The 27,167-nt window shown below is 41.2% G+C and overlaps 1 protein-coding gene across 7 annotated transcripts in view; it reads right to left on the bottom strand.

The window, feature by feature from the left end:
• The window catches only part of BICD1 (BICD cargo adaptor 1), a 274,101-nt gene that overhangs the window by 76,601 nt on the left and 170,333 nt on the right, over positions 1 to 27,167 (bottom strand). For all 7 annotated transcript variants that reach the window (XM_089680737.1, XM_089680738.1, XM_089680735.1 and 4 more), the window contains exons 3-4: positions 13,614 to 13,766; positions 8,569 to 9,003 (exon numbers count right to left, since the gene is read on the bottom strand). In XM_089680737.1, the coding sequence (XP_089536863.1) occupies positions 8,569 to 9,003; positions 13,614 to 13,766 (588 nt within the window). The remainder of the gene's footprint in view (positions 1 to 8,568; positions 9,004 to 13,613; positions 13,767 to 27,167) is intronic.

The following is a 27,167-nucleotide window of genomic DNA, read 5'->3' as shown; positions in this document are numbered from 1 at the left end:
CTGAGTTGCAGCCTTGGTGGGGTCAAATTGTGGTCAGAGCTGAGAGGCTCTACAGATCAGCTTTCTGGAACTTCCCTCTGCACTGAAACTTTGCGGAAAGATCTAGAAGCAGTGGGCGGAGGTGAGAAATGGCTAGTCTGTACTCTTAGAGGATCCTGGCCAATCCCCAACAGGAGGCTTGGTAAGGGGCCAGGACAGCCTTTAAGAGTAACTGAGTCTGCTCAGCAGCAGGAAGTTCACGTGGAAGATGACGAGGAAGTGAGGCTGGAGAGCAGGAGCCTGGGAGGGGGACCAGATGGAGAAGAGGCTCACCTCCAGGCAGGAAGCTTGGAAGGAGGAAAGCTTGGGAGTTCACTGACCCCCGAGAGAGGACCACATGTGGCCCAGCTAGAAAGACTGGTAGCAGCCACTGACCCACCAGCAACACAGGAGAAGTACTGAGTGAGTAAACCTTCACCCCCTGGGGGAAGGAGCACTCTGGTGGGTGACCAGATTAACAACTACCCAGGACTGTCTTCCCTTAAAGCAACAGGCTAGATTAGGAGAATCTAGGGTTTGGGGTGGTACAACCAGAGACGCTGAATAGCTCTTCAAGACAGGGTCTCTTATCAAGCGGGCACACTTGGGCAAAGCCCATGGGCCCTAGGTGCCCATGGGGCCCCATCAGGGCTGGTTGGATCTAGGGGGAAGACGCTGCCAGGTGAAATATACATGGAAGCGTGATCCTGTCACTTCTGGGTCCTGCATGACGTCATGCCCGGCCCATTAACACGAGGTTCGGAACGCACGCCGGCGATCCTTAGACAGACATGACATCTCTACATTGGCTGTACTGGTGCTGGGGTTTAGGCACCAAACAATCTGAGTGTGTTTTTTTATCTATTTTAACTGGAACCATGGCCCTCAATAAATCCTACATTTAGATTATATTTTATGGATATTTGCTCTTTATTTTGAGTTCTTCTGAGAGCCACTATTGAGAGAAGGGGAGCCTGGAGACCCACCTTATGAGAGCTTACAGTTGGCAATCCAAGTGTTATTTGACCATCCAAGCAATATTTTACCATCCATATTGGGGGTCAACACTTTCTGGTGTGTGGGAAATTCGTATATAACCCCCCAGTCACATCAACCCTGACTTTGAAATCGTGCGACTTACAGTGGAGTCACATAATTTCAAAGTCGGGTGAGATGCCGATTTCAGGTGCGATTTGCAAGACATCTGACACAGATGTCTATGCAAATTGCACCAAAAGTAGTACATATACTACTTTAAAAAATCGGTGCAGCTCCGACCAAGTCGGAACCACACCGATTTGACCGCTGTAATTGCGGACAATAGGGTGCAATTTGGATGCCAAGTCGCACCCGATGTGACCAGGGTGTTACTCAGAAGCGGCGGAGAAGACCTATTTGGATCAATGTGACACCCTCTTATAGGGCTCTCACTATCTAATGTGGTGTTGGGAAAGCACTTTATTGATACACATACATTGACTTTTTATGTCTTTTGATTTATATGTTTAATGTGGAAGTTATATTGAGCAAGCGCCTGTCTATTTATGTATGGATACAGTCTGAAAAAGGCTGCCACTCCTCTGAAAAACAATCCACACATACATTTCTTTTTAGGGACATTTGCAAGGCAGTGCGGAAGTGATGTAGCCTCCTCACTACCTGTTTTAGCTCCCTAAATGCTTCGTCACCTCACACAACCATGTGCATTGTATGCGGTCGCGGGGAAGTTGCAGCATGGACCTATCAAATCTAATAAACGAATAATCAAGCAACAAAACTAAAAAATCTATTAACATTATACTTTAATTCTCGAGAGTAGGTGCATAAATTGGGGCAAGCTGGTAGGGGCCCCAGTGCATTACTTTCAAGAGGTGGATTTTTGTTGTCAGAAACTTGTTTATAGTTACAGGAGTTGTCCTCGGTTTCACAGTTCCATTGGGCATCCCACACACCCCTTACCCCATCCATGTTCAATCCCCTAAAAAAAACCTCAAACAAGCTCAAGGACTGGTTACTGTCTCCTAGGTGCAAGTCTGACTGAGGGAAATGCATGCTGCCTAGCTATGCAGGACTATAGGGGGGACTCAAACTCTAAGTAGATCACATCTGCTCAAAAATTGGGCTATTTCTTTTTAGACAGAAAAGAGAAACAATATAAAGAATAGCGTCCCCTGTCCCCTAGGAATACCAGGTGCAACATTGCATGTCAGTTCCACAGCCTCTTGAATCCCTGCAGGAGACTGGTTGTTCAAAGGATGACTCATCCATAGAGGGCACTTAGGAGGAAGAAACCTGCTGGATCATGTGTCTATGATCAGGTGGACACTCCTGCTGGCCATGTGGTCCAACGTTGTGGAAATATTACCGTCCACATGATAGTGGAGGGCAAGAAGGTCATTACAGTAAAAAAAATAGCAGCTGGCTGTTGCGGTACAGTACAGGCTGCAATTTCATGAAATTCATGAAAAGGGAGCCAGACAGCCAGCAAAGCCAGGGGCAGGGAAACCTGCCTGATGAAGGGTTGGATAGGCAGAATCACAGCAAGGTTGCAGCCTACCCCTTGAAGATCTTTCATCATGATCACTGGTAGCTGCTGATGGGGAATCTTATAAAGTAGGGGTGGAGGAGAATAAGTGTGGCCTTTTTTCTGCTGAAAAGTAGTGTTCAAGTGCTGCTCCCAATGAGATACTTGGTGAGCAGTCATGTGCTTCTTCATACATATGCTCCCAAATGGCCAATGATAATGCCACACTTGATACATTTTATTGGCAGTGACCAAAAATGGCTGTGATGCAATCTGTAGCACATGTGTTAAAAAAGTCTACACAGCTGAACCCTGGGTAGCAGACAAGGGGATGAGAGTGCCTTGCATCCATGGAGCTCTGCCAGCCCTAGGAATAGGACAGCCACTTCTTCCACTCCTCTGTGAGCTGCCCTGGATTATATCTCGCCTCGCTGAATTTGTGCATCTCCTTCATCTTTGCTCAATCACTGGAGCCAACTTGGCAGTAGGCTGGATCTGTAAGGACATTTGCGGCAACTGGTTCTCTGTGACTTTTCAGTTCCCTCTATACTCCCATTAGTCTCCTCCTCAAATTCAAATGCAATTAATGTTGTGCATCTTTTTGAAGCAAATAGTTAACAGTGTTCTCAAATAACTCAGCCAACTCCACAATGCCAGTTAATGGGCCAATGGCAGAAGTAGTTGTGGATGAGGGGACTGAACAAGGCTTTTCATTTAGAAGGTTTCTTAGCCCTTTTCACATGGACATAGCCCTTTCTACTTCCATCATCTTCCATCATTTCTTAACTCAAAACTCTAGATGGCACTATGATATCACAAATGCCATGAGTCAATTATGTCAAAAGGTCAAGCTATTGTTTATTCTTTTTTTTTACATGGCTTGGGTCTACTGTTTAACAGAAACTCCTCCAAAACAATGCAATAGTGAAAAATGTGCATCTGCTTGGTTCATTGTTTACCTTGACCAACATACTATAAGAGTATATATTTACCCAATGTATTGGAAGACAGTGAAACTAGTCATGTGCAAACATTGACCAAGGACATTTTATTTAGAAAAGGTTCTCACAAGAAAAAAATGTTGTTTAACACACCCTGCAATACTGTTAATTGTCTCTCACACTACACTCCAATACACCGACTTTTATGGTGTGGGCTATGACTTTGGTCAATGAGAGTTTTTTGCAATACATTTAGGGTAGCCCGGTGGAGCAATTCCCACTGAATGCCCTTAAAGTTTGGATTTTATCCAAACGTCTGAACAGCCAAAATTTTGTCTGAATTTAGTAACTAAATAAACTCTAAGTTCATCCCTAATCTTCAATATAGATACAGACAGCCATAATAACTTGACAGAGGTTTCTGTCTCTTTCCCTATTTCCAAAAAAAAAAAAACACAGAAAGCACAAAAGGGATAGAACCTCTGCCAGGATTTTAATGTCTGTGTTGCTGTTGGGGAAATTTTTTTTTTTGCTTGGAACCACTTGCCCTTTGACCTCTATAAAACTCTGACTTTTAGACAACTGCTACACAGATCTGAATTACTTACCCTTCCAACCTATCCAAAACTTTGTAAAAAGTGCAAATGTATCTAAAGCATAACTCTAATTTTTTATTCACACAGCACAAAATGGCAAATTCTATGTTACCCTATTATTTGTCATGCAAATTTTCATACACTTTAGCAGAAGAGGGGAGGAAGAAAGAAGATGCTGGGTGTCTGGTGCCAGTTTAGCAGTGATCATCCACTCCTTCCAGTGTTCCTCTCAGATGCAGTCCCTTACTGCAAGCCAGCTGGCAGCTGCTGATCACTGTGGAGATCCAGCCCTTCTCTTGCCATTCATCAGCAGACACGGAGCTGCCCCTGTGGAGGAAGCTAATGTCTGACTCTGATGTTTCGTGTCTATGTGAGTGTGACCCGGCCTGCCAACCATCACATGTACCAGTGAGTGATGACATCATCGCGATTCCCCAGCCTGCTCTTTTAGTGCCTGCTGGGCCTGCTGATCTGTGTCACTGGTGCTGTGTTGTGTCGGATCTGTCACTGTGTGGGATCACTCAGTTCAGGTGTTCTCTGTGTGTGTGTGTGTGTGTGTGGGCTGGGTTGCCTGCTGTCACAGTGTTTTATCTCCCCCCATTGCCTGGGGATTTCCATCCTGGGATCTGTCAGAGTGTGGATCCATCATCCTCCACTCACTGCAACTGTCACCCTGCCACTGCCAGCCACAGATACAGTCCGTCCGTGACACTGATTTTATTGGTGCTGGTGACATCTTATGGTACTTATTTTTGCAAAATAAAAGAAATTTAGCAGTTTCATGTTTTGTTGATATATTATTTTCAACTGTTTTTAAAATTTTTTAGGGGGGCACAAGTAGCTGGTCTTGCCTAGGGTGCAAAATGGTCTAGCACTGGTCCTGATGGGATTATATAAATTGTCCATACACTGCTGGGGAGGTGAGGAGTTAGACAGCCTATGTGAGCAGAAGTGTGCTCTGTAGTTCTGTACAGAATCCTGGGATATGTTGATTGGGAAGCCCGTGCACCTGTGAGCCATATGAGAATCCCTGCCTGTGTGGGCGGCATTGTGGAGATAGGAGTCGGGTGACGGTGGCGGAAGCCCAGAAGCTGCAAGACATCCGTGTTCTGTGCAGGTGGTCATGTGGAAGGGGAGCAGGAGATGGAAGGTGGTGGAGTGACCGGCGTGTGGCCCTTGGAAGTGTGACTGGCGTACTTGTCCCGCTGGCCGTCCCCGCTGGCTGTGAAAGCGCTGGGGAAGAAAGGATCATACTAAGGATGTACTACCAGTTACACTAGAAAATGACAAGGAGGAAAGAAGGAAGTGAGATGGCTGGTCGACTCTCACAGCAAGGTAATGGAACTCCTAAGCAATGACAAGGGAGAGACAAACATAGAGAAGCAGCGGCTAAATTGAGTAAGTACACTCATACTCCCTCTAAAATACCATCTGAGGCCCCTCCAACAGAAACAGCAACTTTATTTGTGCCACAGAGGAATGGAGAGGAGGAGGAGGATATGCAGCAGTTAACATTGAGAGACTCACATATGGAGGGACCCCTGCTTTGGTCAGTGAAAACAACGTAGAGAGTACAATACAACAAGTGACTCTGGGCCTGCTGGGTGAGGTGGAGGGCAATACAGGGGTAAAGGACTCAGAACCTACATTGAAAGATATACTAACGGCTGCACATACATACGGGACTTCATTGAATCAAGTAATGGTTGAAGTAAGAGGTATAAGGGAATAAATTATTTGGATTCGGCAAGGTATGCAAAGATATGACTCCTGTAAAGCAGGATGTTCGAAACACCAATATGAAAATATTGGATACCGCCGCCTGGTTGGAAGACATTGACAATCGATTGAGGCAGAATAATCTAAGGGTAGTTGGTGTTCCGGAAAAGGCAGAGGGGAAAAATCAAATAGAGTTTATTGAGAACTGGCTTGTGACTGTAGTTGGGAAGAAAAAATGTACCCCATATTTTTCAGTGGAGCAAGCCCATAGAGTTCCATTCCGTGCCCCGCCTCCAGGAGGCCCTGCAAGACCTTTCCTGCTTAAAATGTTGAATTTTAAGGACAGAGATAATATACTACAAATGGCTAGACAAAAAACAGGGTAAGAAGGTACAAGAGTGGCAATTTTCCCTGATTTTTCAGCTGACGTGCAACATAGGCTGTCTAGGTATGTGGAAATAATGTGTCGCTTGAGAGAGTTAAATGTACCTTATGGAATGCTTTATCCAGCAAAGCTTAGAATTATAATGGATGGAAGAACATTTCACTTTGATTCTCCAAAAGAGGCTACAGAATGGATCGACAAGAATGAAGAGCGGCTTAGACATGCTAGTGGATGAGGGGGTTCAGGGCTCCCTAAAATAATAATAATACGGGACTACAAAAGGAATTGAGAGTTGGTTTAAGTTAAATAGACCTGGCCAATGGGGTTAAGAATGACGATGTATGGGTGCTACATTTTGTATTTCCCTGTTTGTACCTGCGGGATTATTAGTGGGGTAGAATGCGCTGTCAGAGCTTGAGGTGTGTGTTTATGGGTAGGATGTATTTCTTGTCTCTAGGGAACTTATCAAAAGTAAAAGATCATTGCCATGGTAAAAGGGGTTTAGTGGAAGTAAAATAGGACTATCCATATTTATGGATCATATCTTGCATAATATAGGGATATTGAATGTGATATGTATCTGGCTGTATGACTGTAGGTAAGAATAGTATAATGTCCTGGTATGTAAGGGGTTTGCACAATACTAGCAAACGCATGGCTATATTTAATACTATAGGGTATTATAATCCAGCAATCATATGTTTGCAGAAAATGCATTTAACAAAAGAGAGAGAAACATTTTTGAAAAGGACAAAATATCCGTTACAATATCACTCGATAAATTAGGAAGGTATATATTTTTATTATGTAACTGGGATTCTAATATATGTATTTTGGCAAATATATACAGTATGTACCCCCTCCATCTGGTATGGAGGTGCTGTTCCATTTTATTACTAATTACCCCTTAGTTCCACTTATTGTAGTGGGAGATTTTAATAATATTTTGGATCCCACATTAGATATATTTAAATTTTTTAAACCAATGGGCCCAAGAGGACAAACTCCATTTGCCCACCTTATGTTGGAGGTAGGGCTTAAGGATCTTTGAAGGCATTGTTATCCCTTGATGGAATTGTTATCCCTTGGAACCACAATACTCCTGTTTTTCACAGACACGCTTGTCACTATCACAAATTGATTTTGTATTTGGTAATAATTTAGTTTTTTCTTTTTTACCACAGTTTAAATAATTACATAGGGATTATCAGATCATTCACCTGTTTTTTATCAATGAATGTTGGAGCACAAAAGAATAGAGGGATATGGAAATTAAATAATTTTTGGATTCCACTATTTAAGAATAAAAACAATATAGGTTTACACATTAAAACAATTTTTTTTAGAGAACAGGGAGACAGCATTTCCATTCTTAATGAAAAAATAGCAGCATCCCTCAAAGACTCCATTTCTAAGTTCAAGCAAATTTGGTCACCTTTGATCGAACATTATCTCATGCCTGATTTTGTTTTTATGTTGTTTGAACTTTGACAAAGTAGTTGTTTACCCCAACAATAAAGTGTTGAAGTTCCAACCCCAACCATCTGCCACCCCCCTTTTGTCTCTAATTTTCCTCCCTAAAACCCTCTACAAATCTTAACCCTCTTCATTTTTTTCAATCTGATCTATCATTTGTGTCTACCTTTTATTTTAGATGAGAAGCAGCTGATCTCTAGGGTGAACTCCTTCTTCTCTCTTTTACCTCTTTCAGGAACTATTCAGTTTAGACTAAAGCCGGCCATAGGCGGTTCGAATCTTCGCTGGTTTATCAGGAAGCGGCTGAGGATCAAACCATGTATGGGCAGGCTAGATGTATCCAAATTGATCGATCGATCAACTTGGGTACAACCAGCCTGCTGGATTTTACATGCAATAACTGCTAGCTGTTATAGCCGCTAGCAAGAGGGTTTCCCCTGTCAACAATGTCTGGGTTGATGGGGGAAGCAAGCAAAATTCTTTCCTGCAACCCGTGGTTGCAGGAAAGAAATTCGCTCCTTCTATGACCAGCCTAACTGGCAGTTGGAACCTGGGAGACAGATCCTGCAGTGCACTGTGCTGGCAGAGCTAAGTAACAGCCATGCCCCTCTTCACATTGGAATTTAATTTGTGGTTAATTAGACACTTTTACATGGCACTCCTTAAGAATTTCATCATCCCTACCTACAACTGTATAAATGATTTTCCTCCTCCCAAGTTGTCCATCTGTTTAGAGACTTTGCAGGGAGTGCAAAAAGATGTAAATACTGGTAAAGGTACTAGAAAAAAAAATATTTCTGCTCACAAAGAGTACTGGGATATAGTTACAAATTGGCAATGTGTTAATTATTACTGCAATTTTAGAGACACAATTTTCACCTCTGTGGGTAACTATATGCTTCCACCTACCTGAATAAGCTGCTGTTTGAGTTTTTGCATTTCTGATATATTCAACTCACTGAAGAGGTCAGAGACTGGATGATGTGACTCCCCCTTGCGAACTGCCTGAGTCCGATAATCCCCATTTATTTTGACAAGAGGGGTATGAATGTGTCCATTCATCTTTTCCTCGTTGTTAGCCTCTCCATCTTCTGAGAACTTCAATCCATCCACAGCAATGTTGATGTGGTTGTTGTACATACTGTCATTGATGTTGATGTACTGTGCTAGCTCTTTCCTCAGGTTGTTCTTCTGCTCACGCTCATTCTTCAGTGTATCCAGAGCTTCTTCCAGTTGATGTTCTGCTATTTCCTTTAGCCGAATAGCATCCTCCAGCTGACTATTTAGGAGCACCGTTTCTTCCTCAAAGCGCTTGATCTCATGTTTCAGGCCCTCATATTCAACCTATATCAGACAATACAACATGAAAAACATGAAATGTAGGAAAGAGCAGTGTGCCATTACCACACATGTTTTTTAAGGAAATGTCACCCTTAAATCTATTTATTTCTGTTCTCTTTCTTTTAAAGAACTGTACCAAGCAAATTCTTGCATGGTGCCCTATACATTGGTGGGCATGATGAAAGATGAATGTTCCTAAAGGACTTGATTTATTATGACACATCTTTTCATACCTTCATTGCCAGCTTCCTTTACAGTACTGGCATTTGTTCATACAGTAGTTCAAAGCTGCAAAGAAAGCCAGTGCTAGAAGACTTCCTTCTCGTAGACTTTCTCATCACAGGTCTGAATTGGGAGGACATAGCTATATACTGTAATACCCACTAACTGCCCTACTGCCCTGATCAATGTTTGAATGGTGAAGTATCTCAACTTGGGGCCACCAGCCACATATTTTATTAGTACTGGCCCAGGGAGAAAACGCCTCCCAGCCCAGGCCTCCAAACTCTAACAACACTACAACCTGATAACCTTGCAAGCACTGGATCAAAAGCTGGAAGAGGAGTAATCTCTAAGTTGTTAGGTTGCAAGAATAAATGGTATCACACAACCCATGCAGGATGAAACATTATGAAGCTGGAGAGATTTTTGCTTATTCTTGTCAACCTACTGCAATTTTTATAAGCTAAAGGTTTTCTAGCAAGGGCAACAAGACTCTTTAAGACACAGGTTTTTAACATGATTATAAACCCATATTTTGTTTCTTTAAAATAACAAACATGTTATACTTACTTGCTCTATGCAATGATTTTGTACAGAACAGCCCTGATCCTCCTCTCCTCAGGTCCCCCAGCGACACTCCTGGCTCCTACCCCCAGCCAAGTGCCCACCATAGTAATCTGCTTGCTATGCTGGCACTCATGCAGACTCACTCCTGAGCCAACTCTGTGTGTCCATAGACACACAGAGGCCTGCTCAGCCCCATCCCCCGCTCCCTCGTCACTGGCTGTGATTGACAGCAGCGGGAACCAATGGCTCCTAGGAGGAGGGAAAGAGTCGAAAGACCGAGAGAGCAACTGCTCTTGTGCATAGAGCTGGATGAAGATTGGGATCAGTAAAGTATAAGGGGGGGGACTGGGGGGGGGGTAGCTGCACACAAAAGGTTTTTTTTTACCTTAAGAGCCTTTAGAACTACTTTAACAGGAGTTATCCATACTCATAACCAAAAAATACAATTTTGGGACTAGGATTTTGAAATTTTTTTCAAAAATTAAAAACCAGCAGCTGGACCTCCATTTTTTTGTTTTGATTTAAAAAACATAACGGCAAAATTCTCATTGGCTGCATTTCAGCTCATCTGTACCTAGTTATCCATATGTAAAGGAGAACTAAGCTATTGACCTCAGTCATACTGCTACCCAATAGGTGATGATGATTTTGGTGTAAAAAACCAGGGCTTTGGTTTGTAAAATTGTTATAAATATGCATTTGCACATATTAAATGCACGTTTTTTTCTTCTGACAATGGGTTGTTTAGTAATCATCTCTGGTTCCTCTGTCTCTACATTGCAAACCAAGGAAAAAGTAGCAAGTGTCTGTGGTGTTTTGTAAATTGCCCCCAAAGGTACCTACATTTTTCCTTGATGAGATGGCCAGAGCATTGAAAATAACCAACAAACACCAAGATAATTCTCATGGGAAATTTTCTTTGTGAAATTAGATGTTGTTTCTTTTTTTCAGACAAAGAAACAATTTCAGGGTCAAACGCATAGATTATGTCTTCAAATGATAATTATTCTACATTTCTTAGTGTTCTCATGAGAAAAAGGCTTACAGTGTATGAAAAAAAACTAACAATTAACTCCTCTTATTTGCTTCTTTTGTTTGGTCTGTTAAATATACAATTTTAAAAAGCATTTTGTACATCTGTTTGATAACTGAAAAGAAAACCTGTTGATTCTGCCAGAAATACAGTGCTGTCCTACATTCTGTGCACTCTGCAAAGTCATTTAAGGGGTCTTATTAAACCTGCCCAGGTTATGTCTGTGAACTAGAGCACCCAACCCAGCTACATTATGTGGAAAAGGAGAGAGGGGGATGTTCTGAAGCTCTAATACAATTTGTCTTTGGGCGACGACATTCATCCTTTATAAACCCAGTGAGTAAACGTTGTCACCGTAGCACAGCAAGTGTGTTTCTGGCAGAACCACCAGATGACATTAAAGGAAAAAAAGCCAGATAAACACAAATGCAGCTATCACATCTAAGGACTAGAAGCTGCAATGTATTAGGCTCCATGTACACGGGACACTTCTGAACGATGGAAACTGACTGCTGGAAAACGTTGGTTAAAAAACGTCTGTTTAGCCATGTTTGCATACCGCGTTTATGCACATTTATGAGCGTTTGCATTTAGAAGCATTTTTTAAAGATAACCTCAGGAGACCTTCCAAAATGCCCAGACTGCACTGAAAAACAGTAAAAAATTAACTATTTCAGACATTTTGAGAGAAAAAGAGAGAGCAGAAGCAGAGAGTGCAGTATTTGAGATTAGCTGTCTTTTTTTTGTGGTGTTTGGAAGTGTTCCAGCTCATTTCTGTGCAGAAATTATTGCAGCAGTGTCCAACATATTTTCTTTCATGTGAAACCTCAAAGTATGGTGTACCAGATCCATTTAAGTACCGGGAAAACGCTTTGCATGTATTTTTCATGATGAAAAAAGGTTCTGGACAACATCTGGAAATGGAAGCGTTAAAAAAAATTTCCAAATGCAAACGCTTATAAACGTGGTTAGCCACGTTTACAAGCATTTGGCAATTGAAGCGCTGATAAAATCTCCTGAATGCAAGTTTGGTGCGTTCAAAAAAATGACTGTAAACTCAACTGCCTGTAAATGACTGTAAACGACATAGTGTACATGGACACATAGGAAAACATTAGAGAGAGTTCAGGGGCTGATGAAAAAAACTCAGAAAAGCTCCTAAACGTGAGTTTTACATACACTTTAAGAGATCAAAACTATAACTTTCTTCTTACTGAAAAGATAAGTATAAAGCCTCTTTTTAGAGAGTGTGTAAGGTTAATTTTACTAGTGTAACGATTTGGCCTTTTGATTCCTAACGAATATATATCTGCATGAATTTATGTTTTAAAAATCTCCTGCGTTCAGCTTTAAACTTACAAATGTAAAATGTAAAAAAATGCAGCTGTAGTATAATGATCTAATGAAGAATATGTTCTAAGAGAATCTTTTGTTAAAAACCAGAAATAATTGGACAGTTTATAAAGTCTCTTGAGGAAGGAGAACACCCTGGAGGCACAAATACTAGTTTTGGAGTGAAATCGGATATACCTTCTAATTAAACTCTTGTGTTGTTTTAAGACTATTTATCTGGAGAAGATATGCACATGTGACTAACTCAGAATGTCTCCATAGAATGATGACATGCATGAAGTCTTGGCTTTCTTTATTATCAATCACATATCAGTAATATAATCAGAAAGTCAATAAAAAAAGAGTGTAATATTGATGCTTTTAATAAATGGTTTAGCCAGCTTTTGTCAGACAGGCTGGCCAGTTTCTATTGAACTAGTACTGGCCGATATTCTCTGTGAACAGAGCTTTAGACAGATGTCACTGAAACAAGAGTTATCCTTGGAAGGTATCCTTTTTATTACTGCTCTGCTCACATCTCAAAATGTTCACAAGTGTGCTTCTGCTCTATTCTCATTACAGGATAAGTTCACCTTTTTTTAAAAAAAAAAAAAATCTTTTGCAGGTAAAAGAATGCACATTTATTATTTTTTTTACTTGGAGATGTAAAGCATAGCACTCATGATTAGCATATTGCCATTCAGAACTCCTGCAGACTTGCCAGTGTATTTGTCTGCTTGTACCTTGTACGGGTAAGCAGATACACACTAACAGGAAGAGAGAATGAACTACTACAGCCAGGGGCGGACTGACCATTTGGAAACTCAGGCACTGCCCGAGGGCCCGGGGTCAGTAGGGGGCCCCATGAGATGCCCCTGGTACCTTTTTCATGGGCTCTTTTGAGTTTGGGAAAGGACACAGGGGCCCCATGATCCCCTATTTCCTGGGGGCCCCATGAGTTGCCAGTCCGCCCCTGACCACAGCTCAACAGAACCGTGATAGTTCATTGAGAACTACAAGCCAACAGATGTTGGTACTTGTAGTTTCCCATTTACAGAATACTGTAAATGAATGACATTGTGACAGCTAATGGGGGGCACAAGATCCCCTGCTAGCTGTCACAAAAGGTGACTGGGGAGCAGCGGGGGCTGGTCCTACAGTAACATGTTACACCCTGAATATGGGTGTAATATGTACCATGTTACGAAAGGTGAACTTATCCTTTAATGCTGTAATACACCCGGGTGTGCTTATAGAGTGTCAACCGGTGACAGTTCTCATATAAGGATACTGTACCACACTATATATTATTATTATTTTATTATTATACAGTATTTATAAAGCGCCAAGAGTTCTCTCAGCGTTGTACATTACAAAGGGGGACAGAACAATACCAATACAATGCAAAACATGATGGAATTGAGAGCCCTGCTCTTTCGAGCTTACAATCAGAATGTACCTGGTTTTGCTTCAGTGTCGAGACCAGTTTCTGTAAAGTTATGTTCTCTTCCTCCAGCTCGGTGTAGTCCTGGAGCAGTCTGGCCTCTCGGAACTTATACTCTCGGATCTCATCCTTCATTCGCATCCGCTGCAGCTCCAGAATTTCATTTGTCTGTAGGAAAGAACAAAATTATGCTAATATTATTAATATAATACTCATGACTCGGTCTTCATAATATGAAAAGCAACCTATGTTCATCAGAGACAGTTCCAGGATCCTAAAAGTGTGGAGCACTCCCTGATCACCAATCAGGGTAAAAATGGGGCATGATCAAATGTAGGTATGACCATAAAGTTGAAACCTCTGTATTAGTGCCAGAACTACCATGGTTGCAAAGGTCGCACTTGGGACTGGGCCCTGGTATTCCACCATTGTGGGGGGGGGGGGGGGGCAAGATTGCTGGCTGCAAGGCTTTGAGCTGAGAGTGTCTCTCTCATGCAGCTCAGAGCCAGCACTGACAGTCCTCACCCCCACTCAGTCGCACGGATGGGAGAAGGAGAGGGAGAGCCTGCCTCTTGGCAGGGAGAAGAAAAGCAGCACGTGAGTGTGTGTTCAGGTAAGTAACCACTGAACACCAATAAAAGTAAGTTTATTTTTAATCCAAATGAACACCAGTTCAGTGTGTGTGGGTGGGGAGGGGGTATTTATTGCAAGCGTTTGACATTATGGTGGGATCCTCAGCCTTTTTAGGGTCTATAGAGAAAAAAGGATGCTGGTGTCATTTACAGTGCCATGAAAATGTACACTTGACATTTTCCACATTTTGTCATGTATTTTATTGGGATTTTATGTGATAGACCAACACAAAGTGGCACATAATTGTGAAGTGGAAGAAAAATGATAAATGTTTTTCAACATTTTTGCAAATAAATATCTGAAAAGTGCTTTGAGCATTAGTATTCATCCCTCTTTATTTTGCTACCCCTAGCTAAATCTAATGGAACCAATTGCCTTCAAAAGTCACCTAATTAGTAAATAGAGTCCACCTGTGTGTCATTTAATCTCAGTATAAATACAGCTGTTCTGTGAAGCCCTCAGGAGGTTTGTTAGAGAACATTAGTGAACAAACAGCATCATGAAGGCCAAGGAACACACCAGACAGGTCAGGGATAAGGTTGTGGAGAAGTTTAACGCAAGGTTAGGTTATAAAAAAGTATCCCAAGCTTTGAACACCTCATGGAGCACTGTTCAATCCATCATCCAAAAATGGGAAGAGTATGGCAAAACTGCAAACCTACCAAGACATGGTCTTCCACCTAAACTGACAGGCCGGGCAAGGAGAGCAATAATCAGAGAAGCAGCCAAGAGGCCCATGGTAACTCTGGAGGAGCTGCAGAGATCCATAGCTCAGGTGGGAGAATCTGTCCACAGGACAAATATTAGTCGTGGACTCCACAAATCTGGCCTTTATGGAAGAATGGCAAGAAGAAATTAATTGTTGAAAGAAAGCCATAAGAAGTCCCGTTTGCAGTTTGCAAGAAGCCATGTGGGGGACACAGCAAATGTGGAAGAAGGTACCCTGGTCTGATGAGACCAAAATTGAACTTTTTGGAATAAAAGCAAAACACTATGTGTGGCGGAAAACTAACACTGCACATCACCCTGAACACACCATCCCCACCATGAAACATGGTGGTGGCAGCATCATGTTGTGAGGAGAGGATGCTTTTCTTCAGCAGGGACAGGAAAGCTGGTCAGAGTTGATGGGAAGATGGATGGAGCCAAATACAGGGCAATTTTATAAGAAAACCTGTTAGAGTCTGCAAAAGACTTGAGACTGGGGCAGAGGTTCATCTTCCAGCAGGACAATGACCCTGAACATACAGCCAGAGCTACAATGGAATGGTTTAGATCAAAGCATATTCATGTGTTAGAATGGCCCAGTCAAAGTCTAGACCTAAATCCAATTGAGAATCTGAGGCAAGACATGAAAATTGCTGTTCACAGACGCTCTTCATCCAATCTCACAGAGATTGAGCTATTTTGCAAAGAAGATTGGGCAAAAATTTCCCTCTCTAGATGTGCAAAGCTGGTAGAGACATATCCAAAATTGCAGCGAAAGGTGGTTCTACAAAGTATTGACTCAGGGGGGCTGAATACAAATGCATGCCACACTTTTCAGATATTTATTTGTAAAAAATGTTGAAAACCATTTATCATTTTTCTTCCACTTCACAATTATGTGCCACTTTGTGTTGGTCTATCGCATGAAATCCCAATAAGACATATTTATGTTTTTGGTTGTAACATGACAAAATGGGGAAGATTTGAAGGTGTATGTATACTTTTTCAAGGCACTGTAGAACTGAGCTAGTGGGACAGACAGTCCTGCACAAAATTATTAAATGTAAATTAAAGCCATCCAGCATCTATACGGACAGATAACAAATGCTACATAAAACCTGTAATATAAACATTATTTGTAATGTCAATAGAACTTACTGAAGCAAGATATGTTACTGTAAAATTGTATGATTTCTCATAGGGCCTAGATTCCCAGTGCGGAAACTTTTCCCCCTTGATAAAAAATATATAACTTCTACAACAATGTCATTATCCTCACTATAATTTGTCTTCCAAAGTTGAATGCTGCAGTTTCTTAATTGATATCTGAAGTTCTAATTAAAGTAACACCTAAGTGTAGGTTACAAGGGGCACCTGGAAATTAAACTGTAGTAAGCTTCAGTGAACATTAGGGGGAACTGGAGTTCTGCAAGCTTTCATAATTGTTCATGCAGCATTGATCAAGTACATCATTTGATAGTATGGTCAGTGTATCAAAGACTTGTCATAATTGGGAAGCAATGGAAAAGTGTAGCAGAAACAACAAATATGATGGGATAAAAGTTTAAAGCTTTAAATGTAAAAAAATGACCCTGTTTGCTGACACATTTGAAAGCTTCCTTGAACCTTGCTGTTTGATTAGATAACCGATGGCGTAACTTTCTGGAGTTGAAAGGTCTCCTTGTGTGTTGCTTGCACCAGAATGGGCATCTATAGGGGCTGAAAAACTGCAAGTCCCAGCATGCATTTTATTGCAGGCTGACTGTGCCTGTATGATATACAGTGCATCCAGAAAGTATTCACAGCGCTTAACTTTTGACACATTTTATTATGTTACAGCCTTATTCCAAAATGGATTAAATTAATTTTTTTCCCTCAACATTCAACATACAAACAATTCCCCATAATGATAATGTGAAAGAAGTTTATTTTGAAATCTTTGCAATTTCTTAAAAATAAAAAACAACAAAAAAAAAAAAAAACACATGTACATAAGTATTCACAGCCTTTGCTCAATACTTTGTTGAAGCACCTTTAGCACCAATTACAGCATCAAGTCGTTTTGAGTATGATGCTACAAGCTTGGCACACCTATTTTTGGGCAATTTCTCCCATTCTTCTTTGCAGTACCTCTCAATCTCCATTAGGTTGGATGGGGAGATTTGGTGCACAGCCATTTTCAGATCTCTCTAGAGATGTTCAATTGGGTTCAAGCCTGGGATCTGGCTGGGCCACTCCAGGACATTCACAGAGTTGGCCAGTGTAGCAATCATGCACACAGAAATGGATGGGAACCTTCATTTTGGCAAAGGACCATCCATCTTGTGTAATTATCTCTCTCTCCCTCTTTGCTCATCCCCCTCCCTCTCTGTTGAGTGATATGTGGTCGGTGTGTGTTATTAGAGACCACAGGCAGCATAGCTCAGTGGGAGGGCGTCAGAACTATAAAACCCCCCAGCCGAGCTGGTGCCTAGGTACCTATTAGCTCGCAATCTGGGATATCGTAAAAGTGTAAACCAAGCCCCTCACTGAACTTCAAAAGACCTTACAAAGGGTCGTAAAAACAGACTTACTTTTAAAAACTCACTTTTTCATATAAGTTGATATCTTCACGTAGGACATAATTACCTAAACATGGAGCCCATATTCGGATGGCTCAATTTGAGACCATTCTCCTGGTATGTTTCACCCCTTATCTGACACATCTAAGAGAGCAGAAAATTGTATCTCCTGAACCATTCAAGTAAATGTCATATTTCATATGTAGACATTCAGCAGACGATTCTGCGTGTTAATCTACCTGTGGGTGGAATGTTACATGTATGTAGGAAAAGTTATGGGCCAAAATATAAGCTACAAGGAATTTTTGTTCTAGCTTGGGCCTCCGCCCCAACACCCCTCCCCAAATGAGGCGATTGGTGCTCTGCTGTAAGGAGACACCCTGCTGAGATCCTAGAAAAAGGCTGTTATGCTTGGAGTTGTGTGTGTGTGTGAGAGTTGAAGAGTCTCCCTTTAACATTGAAACTAACAGCGGGAGATCAAAGCATCCTTTTGGCTCTGAAACTTGGAAGCTGCTTAACCCAGGACATGTGGCAAGTACTTTAACCCTCTAACTTCTCTCTGTTATCTCTTTGCTGTGCTATTGTTCTCTGTATATTTATATATATATATATATTAGCTACATATTTTTCTGTAAATATTTTTATTGCACCCATTTGACCTTTTAGTAATAAATCTTACTTTCTGAAAGTGTTGAACTGTTTCTAACGCCTTTAATGCAAACTACGAATGCCTGCCTCTAAAGAACGCTACTGTGTGTGTGTTTTAAACTTCGGTATATCTCTGCCTGCGGTGACAGTGGTATACAGACGATTATTCAAACATCATAGTGTATTGCTAATATTGCTGAATTTCCTCTTTCTCTGTACAAAAAGGAGGTGGTGGCAGTGTGAAGGGTTAATTGCGTAATTAACCTGACCCAGTAACAATCGCTTCCAGGCTGCCGGTACACAGACCGTGGTCCATTAGCTGGAAAATCTGTGTGCAGGGTGCAGCTGGGCGTGGCATTGTTACGCGCGTGACAGCGTGGTTTTAGATTGGCTAGTCCTTCGGTCACAAGTTTGGTGAGAAGGGCTGGGGTCTGACGCCGATCGTTACAGCCAGTAGCCACTCCTTTGTTATGTGGGCTGTGTGCTTAGGGTCGTTGTCCTGTTGAAAGATGAACCATCGCCCCAGTCTAAGGTCCAGAGCACTCTGGAACAGGTTTTCATCAAGGATATCTCTGTACATTGCTGCATTCATCTTTCCTTCGATCCTGACTAGTCTCCCAGTTCCTGCCGCTGAAAAACATCCCCACAGCATTATGCTGCCACCACCATGCTTCACTACCATATTTCACTGTAGGGATGGTATTGGCCAGGTGGTGAGCGGTGCCTGGTTTCCTCCAGACATGACGCTTGGCATTCAGGCTAAAGACTTCAATCTTTGTTTCATCAGACCAGAGAGTTTTGTTTCTCATGGTCTGAGTCCCTCAGGTGCTTTTTGGCAAACTCCAGGCGGGCTGCCATTTGTGGCCCGCTCTAGGAAGATTTCTGGTGGTTCCAAACTTTTTCCATTTACAGATGATGGAGGCCACTGTGCTCACTGGGACTTTCAATGCTGTAGAAATTTTTCTGTACCCTTCCCCAGATCTGTCTTGATACAATCCTGTCTCAGAGGTCTACAGACAATTCCTTGGACTTCATGGCTTGGTTTGTGCTCTGGTATGCACTGTTAACTGTGCGACCTTACATAGACAGGTTTATTCCTTTTCTAATCATGCCCAATCAACTGAATTTCGCACAGGTGGACTCTAATCAAGTTGTGGAAATATCTCAAGGATGATCAGTGGGAACAGGATGGACCAGAGCTCAAATTTGAGTGCCATGGTAAAGGCTGTGAATACTTATGTACATGTGTTTTTTTTTAATTTTTTATAAATTGCAAAGATTTCAAAACAAGCTTCTTTCATGTTGTCACTATGGGGTATTGTTTGTAGAATGTTTAGGAAAAAATGAATTTAATCCATTTTGGAATAAGGCTGTAACATAACAAAATGTGAATACTTTCTGGATGCACTGTATGTATAGCCTGGCTGCCAAACATTTTTAAAATTTTGGATTGTGTGGTGAGAGGTGAAAAACTCAGTCAGGCCTGTTTGCATGTCTGTTGCTCATTGCAAAGTTTACCCTCTCTTTATGTCTTGTACAAAACGTTATGGGAAATACACAAATTTACGGTTGTCACTGTAACATGAAATGAAATCAAATATTCCAATGGGATCACTTGTTCTAGGGACAACTGTATAAGAGAGCATATCCCTCACTCTGAATTTGACTAATTTCCTGTTGTGTCTCTGGGACAGGAAGTGAAGAGAATTCTCTTCAATAGAATCTGAGGACCATTCAGAAAAAATATATATGGGTTATACTGAGGTTAGCTCCTGAGGTTTTTCTAATGCAACCCATAAGAAAAAAATCCAAATAGGCATACCTTCAAAAGAACAGAGTGACTATCTAACTTTTCCGTCCCCAGCACCATTGACAGTAATATAAAATGCAGCGCTAAAATAATATACAATAATAAATGAGAGTGACCAGTGATAGGATCAGGCGCCAATTAGAGCGCTATAGAAAGTGACAAATGATGTGTTGTCAAAGATGTGATGAAAATACGTGTCACATAAACGTATATCATAAATGTGATAAATGTCCAAAGATCAACCGTGCTAGAGCAGAGAAAAACAGGTAACATGACAAAATTCAGGTTTTTTGGGATGCAAGCCGTCCTCATAAGCAATGCATAAAAATTGGTGCTCGTGACTTCCGTGGTAAGGAAATGAGGTATGCTTGCACTCACCGGAAGCGCAATATTAATGCGCATGTAATATAATATCCGGAAAGGCACTGGTGGTCATCAGGGTACTGGCGGGGATAGGGGGGCTCCACTGGTACACCAAGCACACAGGAAAGACACTCCAGACCTCACAGCTCGGACCTTCACAGCATACAGGAACTGCTCCTTTACTTAGCTTACACCAGGTAATTGATATGCCAGGCACGGCAAGTATCCACCTTGAATGGCTCAAAATAAGCCACCAAACAAAAAATTGCTTGTATAGTGTAGTAATTTATTGAGCCATCAATAAAATGAGGTAAAATGAGCTCACAGCAATTTTAAAAGAAATCAGCATCTGTAAAGCACTGGATGACAGAAAACCAAAATACAAGCAATACACTATACAAGCAAATGTTCGTTTGGTGGCTTATTTTGAGCCATTCAAGGTGGATACTGACAGGATCACTTTAAACTATGAAAAATAACCATTCAATTAGCATTTGTAAAGATTGTGAGATGCTTATAAAAAAAACACTCCTGAGACCAGCAGATGACTCCTCTCTCAGCCTTTATTTCAACTGTTAGGCAAATTCTCCGGCATTTAGAGTAAGCTGACCGGTCCCCGGAACCCAAATCCTAGAGCACAATAGGGTGGCACAAAGACCATCACTTCTTATTTGACTATATGAAATTAATTTGTGCTTTGCATTGCAAAACTGCTGTGTAAGTGATATTATCCACATTAGATGAATAAATATATGAAATGAAACTTATAGGGAGCAGACAAAGACTGCTTTGATATCATCAACGAAATTCTGCAGCCACTTTATTTCTTTTTTGTACAAGACCAAAATCATTTACTTTAAACTCATCCCTTCAGGGAGGCCTATCTCAGCTACCTAATAACTGCATTATACTTTCTTTAACAACTCATCCCCCCCTCAGTTGATAGCTTTGGTATCACTTGTCCTTCCCTTTACATTGTAAGCTCTCCTAACACTCTTGAATTTAATCGTAACTGTCTCCCTTTATTTTGTAAATCTCTACGCAAACTGTTGACACTATATAAATCCAGTATAATAATGATAACTAGAAAAGCTACAATTTCTGGGGAAATTGTGTGAAGTGTTCTTGCCTCCACCAGTAGTCTACAACTGGAGTGGGCGGAGTAGCTTTTTGTCACTCTGCTGCCTGCTCACACACCTGGGTTCCTATGGCAACACACCCTACAGCAAGGGCAGAGGAGCGGTTAAAAACAAACTGCTACAACTTGCTCACTTCACTGGCAGTTGCCATCTTCAAACGGTTGTAGTTTTAAAATTGGAAATCCTACAGTGAAGAGCTTTATATTGTGAGAATCACAAGACCCAGACCTACATTTTGATGCATAGTATATCTCTGAAATATTAAAAATAAAGGCACAGTCGCAGTTTAGAAATTGCCCTTCAAATTTCAGGTGGCTAGAGTGGAATTTCAATGAATGTCAATGGGCGGCGTGAGTTGCAAACAAATGGTCATATTGTGAAAACTATCAGGACTATGGCTTAGCCGTGGACATTTTTAGTGGCAGCAGGGATAGCTGAACCTTTTGATATAAGATTTGTGTAAGTGGGCTTGAAAATGAGGGAGTGATGGCAGTTTAGAAATCATGTCCTGATTTGTCAGCTCCCACTCTAGTTTTGAACATTCCGCCATTCATTCCTATGGGACCAATTTCACCACAAAAATGCCGATATTTTGTGAACCATTCGGCGAAATGTTCCACAAAGTAATAGCACACCAATTGAGAACAATCCGCACGTTTTGGTATATTACTGTCTATGTAGTGTAAAAACTGTGGGAGGAGTTAGGGTGGTAAATTTGGCTATAATAATAAGAATATATATGTGAGATAACAGTAAGTGGTCTTGCCATGCAAGAACACTTAATAATGTCAAAGCCAATTTGAACCTTTGTTTTATACTATAATGCCGTCAGACTGCCTAAACTGTAATAAATGTGGATGTTTTTCTTACTGCACTATTGGGCTGCAGCAGGAGTATGGAGGCAGGTGCAGTCTCTTTTCTCCACTGCAGGTGGTGCTCAAACCCCAATGGCCTTGCAGAGGGAAAGGAGGTAAGGAGGAACTCATTCCTCTATGGTTTCCTGGGTCACTGGGAAGCAATCCGGTTGGATGTGCCTGTCCTGTGTGACTCTGGCAGCCATTTTTATTGAGGTCAGAGCATACAAAAAGCTCTGGCTCACTGCAGTTGCCGACATTTTGTAAGCGGATAGTGTAGGAACCTTCTCAAGAACCTCAACCCCTCTGACACACTAGGTTGAATGTACAAAGTATGCAATATCACAGAAAATCATTGAAAGTAATTCCCAGTAGAAGTACTATAGCAAAGGAAACAGGAACTGAACTAGATAGTAAAGGAAAACTTAATATATTGTCACCTAATGTGGTTGGTAATTAAGTATGTATAGAAATGCATTAATAATTGTAAAAACCCAATTTAACATATAGGGTGATTAGTAATAAGAACTAGGCATAAGATGGCACTTGGGGGAGATTTACTAAAACTCATGCACTCAGATTCTGGTGCAGTTGTGCATGGTAGCCAATCAGCTTTTAACTTCAGCTTATTCAGTAGAGATTTGACAATAAAACCTGGAAGCTGATAGTCTTCTCTGCAGAGTTGCACCAGATTTCAGTAGCATAATCACCTGAAGTGCAGCAGTGGGCAGTAATAAAGTTTGATTTACTGAACACAGGGGCTATACTGCCAAAGTGCACTGATGGAGACTATGCTAGGCCTAGACTGACTGGATGTGCATAGAATGAAGGAATGAAGGAAATGGGAGAAGGAAATAAAGGGGACTTGCAGGATGGCTTTACGAGAGGGGCAGTCCTTTATGTTCTTCTTCTGACGGCTTTCGTTGAAGCCCTTTAAGAACCGTTGGTGCACTTAACGGCAGTTAAGGGTGACAGTCTACATGTGTTATTGATTGTCAGTCATATGATATATGAGTAGCTGTGTGCTGCCACAACCTATTCTGGTATGGCAGAAATCCAGCCCTGGTGATGAGGTCATCCATCTGTTCATTCTACTCACTCTTCAAGTAAGCATGTTTACTGTAAGCACAGGTGCACTGATACAGAACCTGATTGGCTACTACACCCTGTTCCAAATTATTATGAAAATTCTATTTAAGTGTCACAAAGATTAAATATTTTGTTTTTCAGTTTAACTCATGGATGGCATTGTGTCTCAGGGCTCTTTTGATCACTGAAAACAATCTTGGACACCTGTGATAATTAGATTGGCCGGTGAGCCCAATTTAAGGAAAAACTACTAAAGGAGGGTGTTCCACATTATTAAGCAGAGCACCATTTTCAAGCAATATGGGGAAGAAAAAGGATCTCTCTGCTGCCAAAAAGAGTGAAATAGTTCAATGCCTTGGACAAGGTAGTAAAACATTAGATATTTCACGAAAACTTAAGCGTGATCATTGCACTATTAAGAGATTTGTGGCTGATTCAGAGCACAGACGGGTTTGTGCAGATAAAGGCACATTGAGGAAGATTTCTGCCAGATCCATGCATCGGATCAAGAGAGCAGCTGTTAAAATACCATTACATAGCAGCAAACAGATATTTGAAGCTGCTGGTGCCTCTGGAGTCCCACGGACATCAAGGTGTAGCGTCCTCCAGAGTCTTGCAACTGTGCATAAACCTTCAATTCGGCCACCGCTAACCAATGCTTACAAGCAGAAATGGCTGCATTGGGCAGAAAAATACATGAAGACTAATTTTCAAACAGTCCTGTTCACTGATAAGTGCCGTGCAACCCTGGATGGTCCAGATGGATGGAGTAGTGGATGGTTGGTGGACGGCCACCCTGTTCCAACAAGGCTGCGACATCAGCAAGGCAGTGGTGGAGTCATGTTTTGGGCCGGAATCATGGGAACAGAGCTGGTTGGCCCCTTTAGGGTCCCTGAAAGTGTAAAGATGACCTCTGCAAAGTATGTGGAGTTTATGACTGACCACTTTCTTCCCTGGTACAGAAGGAAGCACTATGCTTTCCGTAATAAAATCATCTTCATGCATGACAATGCACCATCTCATGCTGCAAAGAATACCTCTGCATCAATGGCTGCTATGGGGATAAAAGGAGAGAAAGTCATGGTGTGGCCTCCATTCTCCCCTGACCTCAAGCTTATTGAGAACCTTTGGAGCATTCTCAAGCAAAAGATCTATGAGGGTGGGAGGCAGTTTACATCCGAACAGCAGCTCTGGGAGGCTATTCTGACATCTTGCAAACAAATTCAAGCAGAAACTGTCCAAAAACACACAAGTTCAATGGATGCAAGACTTGTGAAGCTGCTATCAATTAAGGGGTCCTATGTTGCAATGTAACAAGACCTGTTAAAATGTTTAAAAAGTTATTGTTGTTAAAAGTTTGATTGAAATAGCTTTTGATTTCAGTAAATATGCTGCAAACACAACAAATGACAATTTTCAGTTCTTTACAACCTATAAAGTGTTTTGAAACTTACTGTGCGTAATGATTTGGAACAGTGCATTGTAAGTTTTTTTATGTTTAAAAAAAATACTGTTATTATTAGGAGGTTTGTTCAATAAAATTTGAATTGTACTCTTAATAGTTGATAACATGAGAATTATGCTGACTGTTATTTACATCAATTATTTAGGTGAATAAGAAAAATATAATTTGCATAATAATTTGGAACAGGGTGTAGTCCTGCCTCTTCATCTCCCAGTCTTGCATCTTCAAACCAGTCTCAGAGGGTATTTGTTTTACTTTGGAGAGATTGCCTCTCACTTCTCTTTGTGTTAACAGGTCAGAAAGTGAAGTCAAATCTCCCCAGTGAAAGAGACAGACAGTGAAATAACCTAACAGGGGGTTCGCCCATTACCTACTCCTCTATCTGTTGTGGATTTCTTTGGAGGTACAAGCAGAGTCCTTCTCTTTGGAGGTGGGAAGTCCTCATGGATGGAGTGAGCGGCTCTGTCTGTATCATCATATGTGAGTGCAGGGTGCTGTGGATAGGGGGCAGATCCCTGATGCCCTGCACTCCCTAGGATGTCCTCAGATGTCTAGTGGTAAAATAATTACCGCAAGGGAATAGCTCCAGAGATAAAGTGAATATTGCAGTCACAGCTTTTTTTTTTTTGTTACACCTCCTTGGGCACCTTATAAAAAATTGCCCAGAGTTGGGTTACCTTTTCTGTGATACACATTTTACATGGGTCAAATTTTCATTGAAGAAGGAAAACTTTTTAATTCATGAATATACTGCATATACACTCAACAAAATAAGGACACTGCCAGTTAACATAAGACTAGGTCTATACTTCAAAGCTCATTATTTCATCCTGTTAATGAAGCATCATAAATTAACAGAAAACTGGACATGTGATTAGACAGTGTACTCATTGCTCACATTCCAGAACTGGATATAAAGGATAGGGAGATGAGATAAACTTTGAGGCTATTAAAATAGAAAAAAGCTGTGTTCCCATAAACGAAGAATAGCTTCAACCCCCCTACCCAACCACCGGCTGAAGGCCAATCTGAACCTTAAAGGAAAATGAATGATTGATTCATTATGGTTCCTCCATCAGAAAGTGGAAATTCCGGGAGATATTTTAATCTCCTTCAACAGAGAAACTATTGTTTCTATTGATACAAATTACTAAGGAGAAATATTGCCTCTGGGCAAGGGCTTAACTATGGCACACCACAAGGCAACTATGGGGTCTTTAAGCACAGGGAGGCCAACAATGTCTAGCTACACGTTGGTTTATGCCGGCATCTAAATAAATCAGTTAATACATTTAGATATGTTTAATGTAAATCTAATGCATAAACCTCTATATCAGTGTTTCTTAAACTATGGGTTGAGACCCACATTGGATGATGGACTCATGTGGAATATGTCACCAAATGACTTTATGTCCAAGCCCAAATCTGGCAGATCTTTACAGAGTGACAGCAAATGACAGTACATACATGTATGGGGAGCTAGAGCACATGCAAGTCAGGAGAGGAGGCAATCACCCAGGACAGAATGTGCAGTGAAAAGACCTTGCACTAGTAAAATATCTAATACTAAAAGAATATACAAGATTTTATTTCCCCAGGCATTACTAAAACTTACAGAAACTAAGTAGATTGCCTGTAATACAACACATATAACCAGGTTAGGTAACATGAAATAAAGAATATTTATGAAAAAAATGGCCATTCGAAAAATGATACATGTTGCTTTAGTAACGTAAATGTCATCCAGTTGAGTTTACTTCTATTTTATAAAGTGTCCTATTTCTTAGTAGGACCCAGATTCAGTTCTCTGCCCTATCCTACAATTTCTAGCTCGCCAGAAAGGTAATGCTGAGCTGTCAAATATTATTTATTTATTACAGCTATTTATATACTGCCAACTATTTACGCACTGCTTTACATACACTCACCGGCCACTTTATTAGGTACACCTTGCTAGTATCGGGTTTGATCCCCTTTTGCCTTCAGAACTGCCTCAATTTGTTATGGCATAGATTCAAGAAGGTGTGGGAAACATTCCTCTGAGATTTTGGTCCATATTGACATAAGTTACTGTTGCTGTTCTATCATCTCAAACCAGTCTGGCCATTCTCCTCTGATATCAACAAGGCATTTTCGTCCACACAACTGCCGCTCACTGGATATTTTCTCTTTTTCTTACCATTCTCTATAAACCCTAGAGATCGTTGTGCTTGACAATCCCAGTAGTTTAGCCTGTTTTTGAAATTCTCAGACTAGGCCGTCTGGCACCAACAACTATGCCACGTTCAAAGCCACTTAA

The sequence above is a fragment of the Staurois parvus genome, unplaced genomic scaffold (assembly GCF_062004578.1).
Source record: "Staurois parvus isolate SC_StPar_1 unplaced genomic scaffold, SC_StPar_1.0 ptg000249l, whole genome shotgun sequence".
Classification (NCBI taxonomy): Eukaryota; Metazoa; Chordata; class Amphibia; order Anura; family Ranidae; genus Staurois; species Staurois parvus.
This window is presented reverse-complemented; position numbering and strand designations above follow the sequence as displayed.